General features: G+C 40.0%; 2 protein-coding genes across 2 annotated transcripts in view; one reads left to right on the forward strand and one right to left on the reverse strand.

Annotated features, from left to right (window-relative positions):
* Window positions 1-2,451, reverse strand: part of LOC119911994 (atrial natriuretic peptide receptor 1-like) — a 4,604-nt gene extending 2,153 nt beyond the window's left edge. The window contains exon 1 of the mRNA XM_038730966.1: window positions 2,432-2,451. Within this exon, the coding sequence (XP_038586894.1) occupies window positions 2,432-2,451 (20 nt within the window). The remainder of the gene's footprint in view (window positions 1-2,431) is intronic.
* Window positions 2,452-7,729: 5,278 nt separating this feature from the next.
* LOC119911625 (butyrophilin-like protein 9) lies at window positions 7,730-12,381 on the forward strand. The gene is made up of 3 exons (XM_038730561.1): window positions 7,730-7,874; window positions 10,442-10,774; window positions 10,940-12,381. The coding sequence occupies exons 1-3, from the start codon at window positions 7,766-7,768 to the stop codon at window positions 11,122-11,124; spliced, it is 627 nt and encodes a 208-aa protein (XP_038586489.1). The 5' UTR covers window positions 7,730-7,765; the 3' UTR covers window positions 11,125-12,381.
* Window positions 12,382-14,359: the final 1,978 nt, after the last annotated feature.

Raw genomic sequence — 14,359 nt, forward strand, 5'->3', positions numbered from 1 at the left:
CCTAATAATCGGCTTGATATACTTGGATATTGGCCGATGCCGATTATGGTAAAAAATGCCAAAAATCGACCTCTAATCCTATGTTTGTTTTAACAATTCATAAATGTTTCTGAAATCTTTACTGATGTCAGGAATATTATTTATTTTACATTGGCACTGACATTTTTATATGTACCTCCAGTTATTGAGTTTTTATTGTAGATGAGCTGCTGTAAATCCTGTTGCTGTCAAAATGTAAATATATTCAATACTGTTCTGAATTTAATTATTTTTTTAAAGGGCTGAAGGAGGAATAGGCTTAGAATTTTACTAGTGTTGTTACACTTATTTTAAGGCACAAGGCTTTTATTAAGTTACTTTAATAATCCTAGTTCAAGTGCAAAGATTTTTAGTCAGATTACATAGAAAAGATCAGACCTCTCGACGCCCGTGAAACTTTTCTCCCCCAAACAGACCGAAGTGAACAGAGCACCTTTGTTTGTAGCGTAGAAGTAACGTTAGCTGTCGGCGTGTCGGCCGGAAGCTGATATCACTTCTACAGGCGGGCGACACACAGCAATATACACAACAGCTGTGCTGCTCTCTTTGCAACAATCCACAAGAAGCGGCAGACTCCTCTTACCGGCGGAATCGCAGGTGTCCTGTAGGCAGAGCTGCTGAATCACTAACGGTGTCTGAACGGGAGGGCTCGTCACAGATGAGGTCATCAGTTGAAAGGTCATCAATTGGGTCATTTTATTTACTGTGAAATTATTATTAATTGATTTTACTGATAGTTTGATCAGGCAGGCCTTCACAAACGGGCCTTTACAACTTTTAAAATTAAGGAAATTTTGCACTTTGGGCAGCAAAGGGCAAAAGGGCAGGTGCTCAAGCACCCATTGCACCCCCCTCTGCACGTGTCTGATGGTAAATGAAGTTTATCACATCAGTTGACAATTTATTACTTTAGATTTCAATTCACCTTAAATTTAAACAATGCATGTGAACTGAAATACAGTTTCATCACCTCCTTTTTTTTTTATCGACTTTTTGTTACTTTAACCCTTGAGGCTACCTGCTTTAAATGATGAATGCCAATTTTGGGTTGTAAATGATGATTGATAAATAAAAATGGTTATGTTTTCATGCTATCCCTACTGTTTTAATCAAATCGACTTAAAATTAATCAAATCACTTGAATATTTATCACACTATTTTTCATTTCACATCCATTTTCATCACCTCCTTTTTTATCAATTAATATTTATTTCCAACCTCAGTTTATCAGTGGAGGAGCGCTAACGTTGATAAGCCGTTAAACAATAGTTTCTGGTGTATTCTAAATATATCTGCAGCCGCCTGTCTGCAGTTAGTCGCCGTGTCTGAAATGATTAAACCAGAGCAGACATGTAAATAAACGTTAGCGGAACAAGAATCACACACGGCTTCCTGTAGCTCCTCTTTGTGTGATGTTGTAGATGTGAAACGGCTCTGGTGGCAGTTATAACGTTAGTTAAATGAAATCTCAAAGTTGCAGGTCCTCGTTGTAGACACTCATGTAGTATTAGTTGCATTCAACAGCAGCTCACTGTATCCTATACGGCACGATTTAGACAGATGAGAAATGGTTTCTCTTAGCTTTGGTTAGAATTAAAGAGTGCTGGTAAAGGCATGAACTAGATGTGAATGTGCTACATTGAATTTATGGCAGATTATGTGTAAAGTGAAATACACGTTTATTCTCTCTGTGTTTACAGATGGCTGAAAAAGTTACATATTCCAGCAACAAATATTTATTGATGTGCAATTGTTTACATGTTGTTTACATGTGACTGGAATCTATTTTATTAACAATCTATTTACGAAAAGATTTTATAGCCCACATACATACTAGCTTTCAATATCGGCCTGTTCTAAGTGTAGTTTATACAGGAAAGGGGTCTACTATCCAAATCATTATTAAAATCTAAATATCTTTTTCACTTTAATATCGTCATCGGCCCCCAAAACCCATTTTGGTCGGGCTCTATTAGAAGATATAGAAGAGTAAATGGAGGCTGTTCCACTGTTCACTCATTTCCTGACTAATATGCACTTTGATCTTCAGGTTCCAACAGCGGAGACGTCGTGGAGGGAAACTACGGTCTTTACTACGGACTGGGAAGTTTCGTTTTATTCTGGTTTATTTTGTAAATTGAAAAGATTGTATCATGCTTGAAATTGAAGGAATTATTATTACTACTTCTCCCAAATGAATTGCAATTACGACGGGATAAAACTGATCAAAAACTCTCCAAACACACACGTACATGCTAACATTCACTCAGTCAAAGCACCACCCGCTGGCAGCAGGAAATGACCTTTAAAGACACAGCCCCCGCCGCACGTTTCACCTCCATGTATGAAATTTCCACACGTACCAAAAAGCCTCTTGGAGCTATGCCCTAACCCAGACAGGGAGTCAGCCATTTTAAATTTTATGGTCATTTTTGATTGATTTACACACTCCGTACTTTAACAAACCCCTCCTACGGATTTAGTTCGGGCCGGACCTTGCGATCCTTTGCTTCATAAAAAGAAAAAACTTAATCAGACGATGACAGCAGGGATTGTAGTCAATTAGTGGTCGCTGCTTTGCTGCCACCCCGACCACTGGTCACTGCTTTGCTGCCAGGCTGCGCACGCTGAAATAAACCAGAAAAGAGACAAAACTCAGACGATGACAGCAGGGATTGTAGTCAATTAGTGGTCGCTGCTTTGCTGCCACACCGACCACTGGTCGCTGCCACGCCGACCACTTTTTGCTCCAGTTCACTTCAAAGGGAAAACAAAATGAAACCCTCATCTGTGTGGGAGCACTTTAAACTGAATGATGACAACGGCAGTGTCATTTTTGCGTGTGAATTTACAATTAATTCCAGATACAGATAAGAAACTACCTCTGAAACGTTCCGTCAAATAAACCTAAAAACAATCTCAACTATAGGCTGTATAGAGGGTATGCGTTGATGTCACTTCCCCTCCCGACACACGCTGGACTGAATGGCGAAACATCTGTTACCATGGCTACTTTAGCAAACCGGGAGTAAAACAAGTGAATATTTCACATTAAAGGCAGCCGGACTTGACGGTGATCCTAACTGCTTACCAAAGAACCACTGGTGCAGCTCTTTAGCATTTTAGATGTGTTGTTAGCTGATTCGAGCTAACACTGCTGGTCGTCTTTCTGCCACTCAGTGAGGATAACTGTGTTCTGTGACATCATGCGCATACTCTCTGTTTGTGAAATGACCTGACCAGCAGCTGCAGCATAACGTATTTGATATGTGTGTTTAAAAAAATGTGAACCACTTGAAAAACTGGTACGTTCTGGTCCTGACACTTAACAATGACAATTTAAAATGGAGGAGTTGTGCGTCACTCTAAGCTCACAAGCAAAACTCAGTCTGATGGATTCAATAAGCTCGTGTGTAGAACCAGCAGAAAATTTACATCTGTGGTGTAAATATGGTGCATGAAGAGTTAAAATTACTCCTGCTCCTCCAGGCTGCATATCGAAGTGTCCTTGGGCAAAATACTGAACCCCCAGTTGCCCCTGGTGGCTGCTCCACCGGTGTGTAAACGTTAGTTTCTGTCTGAGCACTAAGGCTCAGTGTGTGAATGGTGAATGCGATGTAGTGTAAAAAGACTAGAAAGGTGCTATACAAGTACAGAGCATTTACATTATAAACTAAGGAAAGCGCTAAAAACTTTATATACAGCGATACTGTACAAATATAAAAGCTGACCAACTTGTATTTATAAAACTTGAACTGCTTGTGAACAAGTCTGTAGCTGAATGTATGCCAAACAAGTGACATTTTATGGTGGAGTAGTTATGAGATATGAGAATATTAAGAGATACACTAAGGAGAGTAGGAGAGTGCCTAAGCAAGCTCACAGGAAGCTTTGTGAACTCTAACCAGCTGAACAGCCTCACTCTCTGTTGTTGCCTTTTATTTATTTATTATTATGGATTACTGTTTACATGCATTTTTTACATATTGTTTTTGTACTGTGTTTTTTTTCTTGCTGCATCTGAAATACCAATTCAGTGAATTAAAGAAAAACACAGGGCCTTAGACAGGGAAGTTTTTTTTGTCTCCCTTTCACTTTAATGTTTAAATGATTGATATGATTGCTGCTGCTTTTCAGATGCCACGATGGAGCAGTGCTAGCCAAATTTTTGTCAGTACTGCTGTGCAATCCCATACAGATGTATGTGTAGAATCAGATTCTGCAAACAGTATCATTTCTGCCATGACTGACCAGTCAGCACTTTTCCAGAATGTTGATGTAAATTGGCCTGTGTAATATTGTGGACTGTTTTTTTTTTTTCTTTTGTTTATTTATTGTATGTCTGTTTTTTATCTGTTGTGTACCAGGTGTGTCTCCTTAATAAAAGGTTTGATATATATTTTTAAGCTAATGATATCCAAAGGAAATTACTTTTATTATGCAGAGGAGTTGATTACACTGAAAATTGTAAAACATTTGTTAAATAGGAATAGAAACACATTTCTGAAGTTCAATATCGGGACCAGCTGAAAGTAATTGCTAATAATGTGCATTTACTAACAAACTCAGACAAATGTCTGGGCAGGACACTTTTGGTACTGTTGGGTACAAATAAATATTTTCATATTGCATTTGGAAACTTGACTTGTGTTGTTATTGTTTTGGTCCTTGTTGTATTCAGGGCACATTTAAGTCCTGGACATACTTGCCTTTAACTATGCGTTCGCATACGCAAGATGGCTGGATCCTTTGGCGCGTAGGTTGTGCACGTCTCCAGAAATTAAAGCTACGCGTCCGCAAGATGTAATTCAGCACATGACCATGAGGGCAGTATGTCGATCTGACTGGCAGGTCATATAACTTTGCAGCGTGTAGCCTCACGTTATGTAGGCTTGTGCAGCCTCCAACAAAACCATTAATTCATTTTACTCCAGTCACAGATGCTGATCACCCTGGATGACCTCTACAGTAGGTGTTTCCCACAGACCGATTTATTTGTGGCAGGCTGCCACATTATCAACGGGCTTTTTGTTAGGCTACTATTTAAAATGGGTAAAATCGTATTTGATCACAGAGCTCTGTGCAGCGCACAGCTTATATTCACTCAGCACTTCCTCTTGCCTCGTCTCTCGCCACAATTACACTGTCATTCAGTGGGAAACACTGTTTACAGACAATAACTGGGATTCATGTTGATGAATGTGAGCAGTGTCAGAGATGTGCTTTTTGTAGTCCATCTTCAGAACATTGTAGTTTCATCACGGCAGTAGGCTAATATCTGCTGTCGCATAATTATGTTGCCTAGAAAAGAGCAGTCGGATTCTCTTAGACCCGCCGTCCTCTTTTCCTAAGTCCTTAAGGATTCTCCTTCACATCTTCCCTTGACCTCATGACGTTTTCCATCGATGTCAAGGAAAGGAGACTTTTCGGATGCAACCTTAAGGCATGTTCACACTGAAAGCTAATCCAGGGTTTTGGGCAGCTTGATTACAATTCAATGCAAAGACGCGAATACCTGTGAATTTGACCCGTGCGGCAAATCAAATGAGGCATATGTCGTGAATTTCACTGGTTCATGCGAGTTCAAATTTTTCAACTTTGCTGAGAAATTTGGGTTTCTGGTAGATTTGTGAAAGTGTCCAGACAGGGAGTGTTTCAGATCTCTGTGGGGATGAGATCCAGAGCACAGCAACCCAGCGCTGGTGTATTTACTGTCAGATCTGACAACGGTAAACTTGATTCCCATTTCTTTCACCATAGTCCATGGATTATGACTAAGACCCAGTTACACTTTAGTGTAAACCAACAAATGGTGTTTATTTCTTCTCTCCTCCCTCTCTCTCCTGAACTACGCTTAGATTCCAAGGGGACAACCTCTTCCAGCTCTTCCCAGTCCACCGGGCCACTGCTTGATGTCGTAACCAAGTCAGCACTGTAAGTTTCAGCTTGTGGCTCCAATGCCCTAGTCAGCCTCCTTTGCACAGTTTTTTGATTCGTAGCTATTTCTGTAGGTGTATTTACTGTAAGTTGTTCATGATTATTTATTTTAGTCAAGAAACCTGGTGGAAGTGATATCATCAAGGCGACGAAAGCTCTGACTCACTCCTACAGCAACAGATGAGTAAGGGATGATCTCAGTATTTTGAAACCTGGGCCCCACTTTCACTTATTTTGGTGTTGAAATGACTCGTAGGTACAGAAAGTTTTAAATCAGTGCAGTAGGGCTGCAGCTAACGATGATTTGAGTATTCAAAGCTTTGATAGATTATTTCAACAATTTAGCGATGCGTCGTTTAACAAGTACTTTGCTTGGCGGCTGCGGTGTTGTGGCGTTCTGATCGGTGACAGGGAGTCACAAACACTGCAAGAGCCGATGGCTGTGTCACCCAACGCTGGTCTCCAAACCACGCTTTGTCAAGAAAACACGTGAAATGCGAAACGGGAAATGAGCGATCCTGCACAGGAAACAGCTGTTTGTTATTATAAAGATGGCGATTATAAAGACAAAGAATCTGGTTGAAAGGATGGATCAGCACACGCAGGTAGCAGGGATTGTCTGAGCTGCAGAGAGAGCTGCAGGTGAGTTAAAAGGTGCAGCTCCCGGACTCAACTCATGACTGTGAGGTTAAAACTCGCAGCCCAAAAAGGAGAACAACAAACGCACGTGTACATTTTCAGCTTACTTTGGCTTCCACTCAACAATCAATCATGACTTCAGTTAAATGCTAAAGTTGCTGTTTGTTACCTTGTCTCTGGCAGAACACCGGCTGCTTTCTGGTCAGGTACCGTCGCTGAGGCGACATAAATTTTGTTTGGGGGTGGACGGACTTTACAGAGTTGTTTTTTTGTTTTTCTTTAGCTTGAAATAATCCGATACTTTGGACACTTTCTTTTTTGTCCCTCGCTGTTTGCTCTCTCCTCCTCCACTTTGCAAACAGCTCCATCATAATCACGTCGTGTTCACAGCGTAAGTGTGATGTGCAACAGTAACAAATGTCCCTGGGAAACACTGTGCTGTATAGTTACATGGATTAAACGAAGCATCGATGCAAAGAATTTGTGTCGAAGCATTTAATGAATTGATTTTATCGATTTAATCGATGAATCGTTTCAGCCCTGCAGTGCAGTATAATAGTGAGTACTAGAGAGCTGTCGCACTGCGAAACAGAACTACAAAATAAACCTTGAGGTAAAATGTTTTTATTTTTAATAAATTGTATGGATTACACGGATGTATGGTGGTTGTTGTTGTTTTCCCCCTGCACACATTAAAAGTTTTACTTGTTTTAAGTGTAAGCTGGACCTGCTAAAGTAGAAAATTGTAAAACACTAGATTTTTATTTCAAGGTTTTGGCAAGAATAACAGTTACGGTGAGTAAATATTAGTGAATTTTAGCATTTGCAGGAGTCAATGAAAAGGTTTAACACTCAAGAGTGAATTAATAAGAGTAAATTATTAACAGTGAATGTTATATTTGTTTATATATATGTTTATACTTTTTTTAGTGTAGAACTTGATTTGCATATCTTGGCCTGGTGTAGTGTTAAATGTTAACTCAGACTTACTGCTGACTTCACTGAGTAGCTAACTTTGTAGTATAATAGACACAGTTCACACAATGGCCTCGAGAGGGAGGCTGCTGGCTGACCAGCTTGAAAACAGGAAGTTTCAACTGTTACATCCAGGGCTTGAATAGAAAAGTAGTTTCCAGTACTCCCCATTCACATGCTGGCGTGTGTATTATATCCCAGTACACAGAAGCAGACGGACATCACCTGCTCTGCGATGGATAAGTTTGTGTTCCTGTTGATCCTTCTCTCTCCAGCAGCTTCCGGTAAAGACTTAACTTTTATTGTCAATAGATTCATGGACGCAGGAAAGACAACCGTTACAAAAATTAAGGTCATCTTGTCCTATAAAACATTCATGTGTTTGTAATACGGTTGGGCGACATGTCGATTAATAACGTTATTCGTTAATGTGCGATTTAGCAAGTTTCTGGTCGTTAGGCCCTGAGAAAAAGCTAACTTCCTTAGCTACAATCACAGTGATCTGATCCGCTGTAACGTTAGAGGGAAATAAATCATCCAAACGCTCTAAGTTAACTAAATTATACTCTGTCGCGGGGTCCAGCTCTGAAACGTGTTTACCTTCGTGTTTAGGGTATTTTAAATGACTTCCGACTGACTTGTAGCTGCAACAGCTAGCTAATGCTAACTGTTGTTATTAATGCAGCCACTCAATCCGCTCGGCCTCGTCTAACACAGGCTGTTACGCACAACTTAAAATAAATACGATCTCCGTCCACTCCATCGTTGAAGCTTCATCAGAGTTGATCTCCGTCTGTATTAAAACGACTGACGAAAAGACGTCGAGTTTCTCGTCCTGTGAATGTCTAACATGATCTCTAATAAATGTTCTTTGTGTTTGGAGTCTGTCAGTAAACACGTGTCACGTAGAAAAAAAACGATTCAGCCTTTTAAAACGATTAAAAGGAAAAAAGTATTTTAACACGGGATTCGAACTCGGATCAAAGTGGGACAATAAACCAAAGTCGGGCCACTAACGTTAGTCCAGCAGTCTCCTCAGTACTCACCTGTCACTGCTTTCTCTGCTAGCCATCACTGTTTAAAACGGGAGACCCCAGATCATTTTTTGCTTTGTTTTTTGTTCAACAAAAACAATATAGACATATTGACAAATAGTGCAGTGAGCAGAGTGCAAAGGATGCAGGAGTATGTACATGTCGGAGGTGGATGTGATATACAGGTACATATACATGCATACATGTACACGTAAACCCAGCCAAGACATTCAGGACATGTCAAAATCAGATTTGTCTTTGATAACGTCACCGTCACAGTATATAGGTCTTCAACATTTGACAAGGGTAACAAAAGCATACCACACACTGGGAGATGATAGATTTTCCTAATTTGGTGCTAACTGGTTAACCCGTCACTATATCTTTTATTACAAACAGACCTAATTGAATAATTTTAGGGACAAAGCCTCGTGCTTAAATACTCTGTACAAAGGCCAAATGTCAGGGCAGCAATGACGAATTTATCTTACAGGTTATGGATGATTTTTTAAAGTTGTTTCTAATTTGTTAATGCTTGTCAACAATCAACCACTCATGTCTATCCTGGAAATCAGTCACAATTCCTGCCCTGGTTAACTAATTAATGAAGGTTTAATATTTATGTTACAGGCTCCAGGCGCAGGGCGTGTGGACAGATAATAAAACCTATAAAACAGGAGAAATTAACAACACTGGAAACTTGCTGCCGTTGGTCTTGACGGTCTTTCCAGCAAGATTACAGTCGCCAACTGACGGTGGGAAAGCGCTCTGCTGCCCCTTACTGTCTTAGTGGAGTACATTTTTGTAATGCTAAAGCATTGGAGGACTTTGCTGACTCAACATCAAATTTATACAGTGTTACAAAACAAAAGATATTTGTTAAATTAAACCAAAAATAATATGTGACCATACATTTTGTGTGCGTCACATTTATCTTATGTGTTTGTCATAGTTACATGTTAAAGTAGACTAACTTACTAACATAAATAGGCCTACTACCCATCAACATCTAGTAAACAACTCAGCGGCTTGGTTGTGAAGCGAGCCAAACCTTCTTTATCTTCTCTCCGTTTTCTTCTCTCTTACCACTTTAGCTGCTGACGACTGGAGCATTTCTCTCGGTGCTCCGGTCGCAACCCTGACTATGTTTTAAATGGCTAGTGGCAAGATTCAGAGGGCTGCGATTCGATTATAAAACGATTATTGATGCATAATTGTTTTGGATAATTACTAAGCATTTAATTTGCACATTAAAATCCAAAAGAAAAATCTCCTAATTGGCTTAAAAGGACTAGTTTGCATCCCTAATTTACTTTATTAACCTCTGCTCCATGCTTGTGCCTGATGTTCTGCCGCTCGCTCTCTCTCACTCGCTCTGCCTCACACACAGGATACACGGAGAGCTGCCGAGCGTCACCATGCTGGCACAGTGTGCAAGTACACTTAATAGGGTGGTTATTCATTCCGCAGCAGTGGTGTGTTGAATACAGGGGAACACTGGTCTCTATTGCAGGGTGCTGCACTTCCGCGAGTTCCGCCTTTTGCGTTCCGTCTACATTACGTTATCATTTAATTATTGATGTTTTGACATTTGTTAATCGATTCATAATCTTCCACGTCCGCATCGCGATGCCTCTGAGAATAGATTTTCTCCCACTCCTAACGTCTCCACAGCTGTGACTAATTATTGAATGTTCCCATGATCTCAGGTGTGAAGAGGTCTTCTGTTTAAACAAAGATGTTCTCACTGTATCGTCCTGTGGAGTCCTTTTGAAATGTAGTTACTTTTTCTTTCTGGATGTTTTTATTGTTTTTAGATGTGAAACCTGGAGATGATGTCATTCTGCCATGTCAGGCTGGTGAAGTCTCCATCAGAGCTGTAGAGTGGACCAGACCTGACCTGGAGCCAGAGTACGTCCTCTTCTACAGAGATGGACACTCAGTTTCAGAACAGCAGCATCCATCCTTTAAGGACCGGGTGCAGCTGGTGGACAGAGAGCTGAAGGACGGAAACGTGTCTTTAATTCTGAAGAACGTGAGCAGCAACGACGCTGGAACATACGAGTGTCGAGTTGCAACAGGAGGTTCAAGACGTAAGAGAGCCAACATTAAGACTGAGCCAATCAGAATCTACCAGCTGGAGGTTTCAGGTGAGTTTGTGGAGGTCAGTGTGTCTGTGTGCCATGTTGTAGCTGCACTTTATTCCATGTTGATTCTGAGAGTCAAACATGAGGAATATAGAAGATATAGAAGAGTAAATGGAGGCTGTTCCACTGTTCACTCATTTCCTGACTAATATGCACTTTGATCTTCAGGTTCCAACAGCGGAGACGTCGAGGAGGGAAACTACAGACATTACTACGGACTGGGAGCAGGTTTTGTTCTGGTTTGTTTAGCTGCTGCTGTTGGATTGGCTGTTGGCTGGAAATATAAAAGTCATAAGAACAAGAATCCAGAACAGCCTGCTGCTGATGAAGCAGGGAGCGATCAGCTCCTCTGATCTCTTTTCACCAAAGCCGAGTTTTATGTGTGCAAGTCCACCCAAAGATAGCAAAATTAGGCCCTGTTTACACAGACAGAGGGATTTTCAAAACTTTTCCTATGCGGTTTGGCCTTTCGTCTGGTTAAAAACTGGTTATAAAAATACCCGTGTACGTGTGGACTAAGCCTTAGATTGTATGTTTCGATGTCCCCACAAAGAATCTGTTTGTGTGTCAGTATCTTTTTATATAATCTTCGGTCAGTATTTCTTTGTATGTGTGTGTGGGATCCTGAACCATCTACCAATCAAAACAAACCTGTGTGTGTGAATGTGTCAGTATGCAACACAGTGAAGAGAACACAGTCCTTTTGATCTTTTTATAAGCTAATGAACATCACCAAGGTAACCAGCTCTGTCATACAGACAGATAGGAAAATAAACTTTCCGTCAAATAAACCTCAAAAAAGCCTAAACTTTAGGTCTTATTGGCGAAATGACCTGTGGACCAATGGAGGAGTTGTGTGTCACAGTATCAGTCCGATGGATTCAATAAGCTCGTGTCTAGAACCAGCAGAAATTTACTGCATGAAGAGTTAAAATTGTTGTCAAGCCAGCAAGTTAAATACATTTTTAAGATGAGTTTTGAAAGAAACTTTAGCGATGATATCGCACACTCATCATTTGGGCATCTGTGGCTCAGGGGGTTGTCCGTTAATCAGAAGATGGACGGTTCAATCCCCGGGCAAGATACTCGACCCCGAATCGCCCCTTTTGGCTGCTTCACCAGTGTATGAGTGTGTGTGTGAATGGTGAATGCAGATGTAGTGTAAAAAAACGGTCAAAAAAGAGAAAGAAAGGCTCTATACAAATACAGAGCATTTACTTTATAAGATAAAAAAAGAGCTGGAAACTTTATATGCAGCAATGTTACACAAATATAAAAGCTGACTACAACTTTTTATAATATACTTGAACTTCTTGTGAACAAGAAGGTATGCCAAACTGACAGTTTTTGGTGATTTAAAGCTTTTGCTCTATTTACTTGCATGTGCCTCAGCACTGATGTATCACGGGGAATTTCATGAACTCTAACCAGCTAACAGATGTATGTTATTGTTGCCTTTTATTTGTTTATGAACGATTACTGTTTACATGCATTTATTACTAATTATTTTTATACTGTGCTTCTTTGTACTGTCTCAAGATGGCTCAGACCTTTTCATTAAACATGAGGTAAAGAAGAGTAATATTTTGATTGTTAGAAGTAGGTCAGTAGTCATTCCCTGACTCCTCTCTGTCTGTCCCTAAAGTACAGTATGTGATGAGGCAAAATTTTTGGGACATTATATCACTGATGTCTGTCTGATGATATGAATATGAATGAGTACTCTCTCTATGGAGGTGCAACAGAAAGTTTCTGCAACAGTATGCAAAACTCAACAAATCATATAATGATGGTTAGAGGCTGCTGCTTAAGGCGCCACGATGGAGCAGTGCAAGCCAAATGTTTGTCAGTGTTAGTGTGCCTACCAGGGCCCCGTATCAGAAAGTGGGATTAGTGAAAACTCTGAGTATGTTGAGCCTGAGATGAGGGGAAACTCTGGGTTTTCCGTTTCAGAGAGCAAGATCAGATGTTGGAGGATGACTGTGGTGCAGCTGAAACAAACAGGCCTGAGTTTTCCATTATTAGCTGCATAGTCTTAATGTGTTTTGACAGCATTAATAAAATACAAAATTAGCAAGATTTTATTAATGTAAAATAGACGTCAGTTTGTACCATAGACACATTTTCCACTGCTTAAAAAAAAGCTAATTAGCTAACCTAACCTGCTGGGTGTGACTGAATTCACAGGTTTATGAGTAAACTGTGTCTTATATTTTATCTATACCTATTTTCATAATCAGGTAGCCGATCGCCACCGGCATTTAGTCCCGTCAGGTTACAGCTTAATAAATATAGCGAATGTAATGGGCTGGAGGAGAATTCCAGCACTTGGGATGAGCTCAGAGTTTGTTTAACCTGCTTTCTGAAACGGAGCCCAGCTCTGCTGTATTGTGCAATCTCATGTGCAGATGTATTTGTAGGTTATCAGAGTCTGCAAATTTTCAGCACTGACCAACCCGGCACTGAATTGAGCCTGGTACTCTCACAGAATGTGGAATCATTGATGTTTTAGCCAATATGTAAAAAGGCCTATGTAATATTGTGGACTATGTATGTTGGTCTGTTTTTTTCTTTTGTTTATTTATTGTATGTCTGGTTTTTATTGTATGTTTTTTGGATCAGGAGTGTGTCCTTGCTAAAAGCTAATGATATCCAAAGGCTATGGCCTATGTGAGATTTATTTGATTTAAGCTGAAAGCTGAAAGTCGAACAAAAAAGACTAGACCTGTGGAATAAGGAACAAACACTTTTCTGAATGAAGTTCAATCTCAGCAACAGCTGATGGTTATTGTTAATAATGTGCCTTTAATAACAAACTCAAAGACAAATGTATGTGCAGGAAAACGCTTGTATTATGGGGGAAAAATAAATATTCTTACATTTGGAAACTTGGAGTTGTGTTTTTATTGTTTTGGTCCATGTTGTCCACATTTAGTTCTGTTTTCCAGGTCCGTTGTTCCTCATTTATCAGATAGTTTCCCCTCATGACTTGTAGAGAAGTGAAAGGAGCGACAGTGGGTGCTTCTCAAGTGTCTTAATTGCATCCACGTTTCCCTCACTTGCGTCTTTTCCTTGCATCTTGATGGTTAGAGGCTGCTTCGTCTTGCATCTTCCTTGTGGCTGGTCATTCCTGTGTTTAGTCTAAATAGACGATAATAAAACATAGTAAACATGTAGCCTAAGGAGTCAGACAAGCCACTAAAGTGTCAAATGACGCAAGCAAAGGAAAATTAAACCGCTCATCCGGCAGATTCTCACCTGCATCTGATGGAAGCAGCCGGCTCCATGAGTAAAATCGGCTGATGAAAGTATGAATGGAAAGCTGCAAGACAACATGATCATATTCTTGGTTATTCAATAATGCATTCACAATCAATAAATCTATATGCAGATACTATCAGCATTCTGCCAGTAGAAATGATCCTCTGAGTAGGACATATAGAAACCTATGGGTTATTTTCTAATTAGGAGTTCATTTCATATCAACAAAAAGTGAAAAATTCATTCACTCATTGTTCAAACTGCATTAGTTGCCAAGCTTAAGCTCTAATTACTTTTTAAATCTTGAAAGCAAAATACACATTGGAT

Source organism: Micropterus salmoides, unplaced genomic scaffold (genome assembly GCF_014851395.1).
Source record: "Micropterus salmoides isolate LMB-PRFRI ecotype aquatic unplaced genomic scaffold, ASM1485139v1 Ms_hic_scaffold_2, whole genome shotgun sequence".
NCBI classification, from domain to species: Eukaryota; Metazoa; Chordata; class Actinopteri; order Centrarchiformes; family Centrarchidae; genus Micropterus; species Micropterus salmoides.

Excerpts from the sequence above, each read along its gene's own strand:
- LOC119911625 (XM_038730561.1), top strand. The coding sequence starts at position 7,766 with ATGCTGGCGTGTGTATTATATCCCAGTACACAGAAGCAGACGGACATC. Across the intron at positions 7,875-10,441 it reads TCTCTCTCCAGCAGCTTCCG|ATGTGAAACCTGGAGATGAT; the intron begins GTAAAGACTTAA and ends TATTGTTTTTAG. Across the intron at positions 10,775-10,939 it reads CTACCAGCTGGAGGTTTCAG|GTTCCAACAGCGGAGACGTC; the intron begins GTGAGTTTGTGG and ends TTTGATCTTCAG.